The 4,551-nt window shown below is 66.9% G+C and overlaps 1 protein-coding gene across 1 annotated transcript; it reads left to right on the top strand.

Moving 5' to 3' along the window:
• The first annotated feature begins 1,751 nt into the window (after positions 1-1,751).
• Positions 1,752-3,625, top strand: TLX3 (T cell leukemia homeobox 3). The gene is made up of 3 exons (XM_065644320.1): positions 1,752-2,175; positions 2,580-2,823; positions 3,415-3,625. The coding sequence occupies exons 1-3, from the start codon at positions 1,752-1,754 to the stop codon at positions 3,623-3,625; spliced, it is 879 nt and encodes a 292-aa protein (XP_065500392.1).
• Positions 3,626-4,551: the final 926 nt, after the last annotated feature.

Raw genomic sequence — 4,551 nt, 5'->3', positions numbered from 1 at the left:
ATCGTTCACAAAATTGATAACAGCAGACACACATGCAATAAAAAGATAGCCTTGGGCAGCCCGAGTTCCCATTATGCAGATCAAGCTGCAATTTTCTCTAACAAAGCCTGCCCTGATTCAGGACTGGGTGTCACTTTATTTATTTATTTATCCTCCCCCGGTTGCCTTTTTTTTTTTTTTTTTTCCCTTTTTTTTTTTTCTCCCTCCTTTTCTCTCCTTCTCCCCGCCCCGCCGCCTCCCCGCCCTCCCCGCCGGGCCGGCCGGAGCGGAGCCCCGAGGGCTGGTCCGTTCCCGGTGGCGCCGGGCGGCCCCGCATCATCTTGCCGGGACCGTGTCAATCCGATTATCTCCGCTCCGGGGGAGCCCCGGCTGATGGCGGCCCCGCTCGCACCCGCCGCACCGAGTGGGGACAATCCGATTACGCTGCCCGGGGCTGCGGGTGGCACCGGGCGGTTCCCCTCCGGGGGTGCGTGTTTAATAGCCGTGTTAATGACCGTGCCTCCATGTGGTGAGGCCGGGAAGCCCCCTCGACGGCCGCCGGCAGGGACGCGCCTCCGTCGGGGCCGGCGCCCCCCGCGCCGCGCCGGGAAACTTCAGCCGGTAGCTCCGCAGCGGCCGTCGGGGCCAGCGCCCGGCGCAGCCCGCGGGCCGGGGCGGGGGACGGGAACAGCACCCCCGGCCCCACAAAGCTTTTTCCGCGGGGCCGAGGCGGCGGGGAAAGAGCCGGCGGGGAGCGGGGCCGCGGCCGGTGCCGGTGCCGTCCGCCGCCGGGCGGGCTCCGGGCGGCAGCGCCGCTGGCTCGGCAGGTCGGGCCGCGTTCGCTGCCGTTGGAACGAATCGGCGCGTTGCGGTAATTGAATCCTAAGGTTTAAAAACTAATCACGTCCCTCCTGTCACCGCTCCGGCATCCCGGGATCGCCCTGCCAGGTGCCGATCAAATGCCATTACATTCTATTAACAGGGAAATTCTATTCCCTGTTTTCATTTCCCTTTATAAGAGGGAAACTAAGTAAATGCGGCTGAACGTTATTTAATTTTTAACGCCTTTAGTCCAATTTGGACGTTAGAGAGCGTCTGCAAACTCGCTCTGCGGCCGCGCCGGGCTCCCGCTGCCTGGGCGCCAACGGAGCCCAAACGGAATCCGGCCCCGGGGAGCAACGGGCTCCCCCCGGCCCGGCCCCGGGCGCCGCCTCGGGCCGCTGCTCCGCGCTGCCGTCGGGGCGGCCGCTCGGCCTCGCCGTTCGAGCGGTGCCCGGGGCGGCCGCGGGGTGCGGGGACCGAGCCGGCGTGGGGCCAGGAGCAGCGCGGAGCAGCCGTCGGGGGTCGCGGCTCCGGCGGAAGGGCAGCCCCGGGAGCGGGACGGAGCCCCCGACGTGCGGGCGGCCCTTCCCGTCCCGTCCCGTCCCCTCCCGCCGCCCCGCCCGCGGCCGCGCGCGGCCCCATTGTTCGTGCGCCCCAGTGATGTCACCGCGGCGGCGGCGGGGCCCCCCGCGCCCGGGCGCGAGGCCGGTGCCGGGCGGCGGGAGCCAATGGGAGCGCAGAGGCTGGGCGGCGGCGGCCAATGGCGGCGGCGGGGGCGCACGCGGCGCGGGGCGCGCGGCGGGCCCCGAGGAGATGACGGGGCGGCTGCCGGGGCGGCGCGCGCTCCGCAAAGTTTCCGCGCGGCGCACGGCGGGGCCGGCCGGGCCGCGGAGCGCGGCGGAGCGGACGCGCCTTTATAGCGGGCGCGGAGGGGCGCGCGGTGGAGGAGCATGGAGCCGCCGGCGGGCGCGCAGGGCCAGCACCAGCACGAGCCCATCAGCTTCGGCATCGACCAGATCCTCAACAGCCCCGAGCAGGACAGCGCTCCCCCGCCGCCCCCCCGGGGCCCCGACGGCGCGACCTTCCTGGGCGGCCCCGGCGGCGGCGGCGGCCGCGGCGGCGCGCCCTACGCTGCCCTGCCGGCCCCCTTCCCGGCCATCGCCGCGCCCTTCGAGGACTCGGGATCTTACAGTGTGAACCTCAGCCTGGCCCCGGCCGGCGTGATCCGGGTGCCGGCGCACAGGCCCATCCCCGGTGCCGTGCCGCCGCCCATCTCCAGCGCCATCCCGGCCATGCCCGCCGTGCCCAGCCTGGGCAGCCTCAACTTCCCCTGGATGGAGAGCAGCAGGCGCTTCGTCAAGGACAGGTTCACAGGTAAGGCGCCGGGGCGGGGCGGGCGAGCCGCGCCGCGCCCCCCAACCTCCGTCGGCAACGAACGGAGAGGCGAATAAAAAATAGGAAACGAAATAATAGTAGTCATAATAATAAGAATAAAAGCAAAGGCGCCCCGCTGGATTTTTTTCCTCCCCCGCGCTCGCAGCGATCCGAAAAATCGCTCTCCTCCTGGCGTGGATAGCGCGGCCGGCCCGGGGCTGGCGGGGGGGCGGCCGGGCCCCGCTCGCCTCCGCATCCGCTCGGCGAAATATGGAAGCGGGACCTCGGGGAGACACGGTCCCTTCGGGGGGCGGCGGGCGGCCGTCGGGCAAAGCCGCGGCCCCGGGGGGGCGGCCGGCACCGTGCGGGCGTGGGGCTGACCCCTGTGCTTCCCACCCGGGCAGCGGCGGCGGCGCTGACGCCCTTCACGGTGACACGGCGGATCGGGCATCCCTACCAGAACCGGACCCCGCCGAAGCGCAAGAAGCCGCGGACGTCCTTCTCCCGGGTGCAGATCTGCGAGCTGGAGAAGCGCTTCCACCGACAGAAGTACCTGGCCTCGGCCGAGCGCGCTGCCCTCGCCAAGTCCCTCAAGATGACGGACGCCCAGGTGAAGACCTGGTTCCAGAACCGGCGCACCAAGTGGCGGTGAGTCCCGCGCCCCCGGGGCCGCCCCGTCCCGCCGCCGCCCCCGGCGGAGCTCCCCGCCCGCCGCCCCCGGGAAGCCCCGGGTTCGGACGCGAACGGACCCCCCCCCCTCGCCGGCTGCCGGCAGCGAACGGTTGGGGGTGAATTTTTATTTTTATAATATTATAATTACTGTTATTCATTTTTATCTTTTTTTATAGTCCCCCATTCGGAAAACGGGGGATTATTCGTAAAAACGAGGGATAATCGGAAAAACGGGGAATTATTCGAAAAAAAACGAGGAACTATAGGGAAAATGGGGGAATATTCGGAAACGGGAATATTGGGAAACAGAGGGTTTCCGGGCGTTTTCCGCCGCCCGGAATCCCTCCGTTATAGGCCGCCCGGCGCTGCCCGGCCCCGGTAGAAGCGGCGCCGCTGCCCCGCTGCCCGCCGGCGACGCACCGGCCGCACCGCACGGCGTTCCCGCGTCCGGCGGCACCCGGATTCCCGCGGTCGCGCCCCCGCCACTGAAGCGGCCGCTTCCCGCGGAGCCCCGGGCGGAGCATCCCGGGGCGTCCCGGGGCGCGGGCTGAGCGTGTCCCTCGGCAGGCGGCAGACGGCGGAGGAGCGGGAGGCCGAGCGGCAGCAGGCGAGCCGGCTGATGCTGCAGCTGCAGCACGACGCCTTCCAGAAGTCTCTGAACGAATCGATCCAGCCCGACCCGCTGTGCCTGCACAACTCGTCGCTATTCGCGCTGCAGAACCTGCAGCCCTGGGAGGAGGAGAGCGCCAAGATCCCCCCGGTCACTTCCCTCGTCTGAGCCCGGCGGCCCGGGCACGCAGCGGACTCGCCCGCGGAGCTCGGCCGGCGGCTCCCCCCGCCCCCGGGGCCGCGGCTCAGCCCAGACGGGGCGGGCGCGGAGGCGGCGAGCGGCGCCCGCGGGGCTGGGGCCCGGGCCGGGCCGGGGCTGCGGCGGCTCTTCCCCGATGCCGGCTCGGAGCGGAGCCACCGGGCGCTGCCGTGGCGGGGCCCCGCGCTCCGCTTGTATATTCGTGTCGGTGTTCCACTAGGAAGGGAAATATGTCACTTTTTGTAAGAAGTGTTAATAATTTAATTTATTTATGCATCGAGATTTTGGGCACTATTAATATGGAATTATATAAAACCTCGATTATTTATATCGAAATCTGAACATAGGTATTTTGTGTTGGCTTTGGAACAAAAGGCTATTTTTTTTTCCTGTTCTGAGGATAGTTAGAAAAAAATACCTACCTATCACTTAGCGGAGGGGACTCAGTGGAGCCGGTGATGACTCATTAGCTTAGGAAACCCTATTAAGCTGAAAACCAGTAGCTTCCAGCTGTCCCAGGTGAAGTTAATGTCAGCTGTAATTTATTCACCGTAGTAATAAGGGCTCCTTTCAAGCAACACACACTCGGTTTTGTCCTCACCTTTCTAGCCGATGAGCTTTAGCGCACCGAAACAGCCCCTGCGCCCTCTCCTTTCGCCACCGACTCTTAGAGAAAGCGCCTTATGTTTCATAATAAAGAAGATTTGGGGTTGACACAGACCATGTATAATACTTTGTACTTGCTGAGACGTGTAAATAAACGTTTTCTTTAAAAACGCCTCTCCGCTCCCTGCCTGCCGCTGCGCCGGGGAAGAGCCGAACCCGCGGCCGGGGCCGGGTCGCTGCGGGGCGGATACCAGCCGGGAAGCCGCCGCGGTCGTTCAGCGGACACAGAG

The sequence above is a fragment of the Caloenas nicobarica genome, chromosome 13 (assembly GCF_036013445.1).
Source record: "Caloenas nicobarica isolate bCalNic1 chromosome 13, bCalNic1.hap1, whole genome shotgun sequence".
In the NCBI taxonomy this organism is placed as follows: domain Eukaryota; kingdom Metazoa; phylum Chordata; class Aves; order Columbiformes; family Columbidae; genus Caloenas; species Caloenas nicobarica.
The sequence above is the reverse complement of the archived record's forward strand: the minus strand, read 5'-3'. Positions and strand labels throughout refer to the sequence as shown.

Bases quoted from the DNA above. Each gene is read 5' to 3' on its own strand.
- TLX3 (XM_065644320.1), top strand. From the start codon at position 1,752: ATGGAGCCGCCGGCGGGCGCGCAGGGCCAGCACCAGCACGAGCCCATC. The intron at 2,176-2,579 runs GTAAGGCGCCGG...CCACCCGGGCAG, and splicing joins CGTCAAGGACAGGTTCACAG to CGGCGGCGGCGCTGACGCCC. The intron at 2,824-3,414 runs GTGAGTCCCGCG...GTCCCTCGGCAG, and splicing joins AACCGGCGCACCAAGTGGCG to GCGGCAGACGGCGGAGGAGC.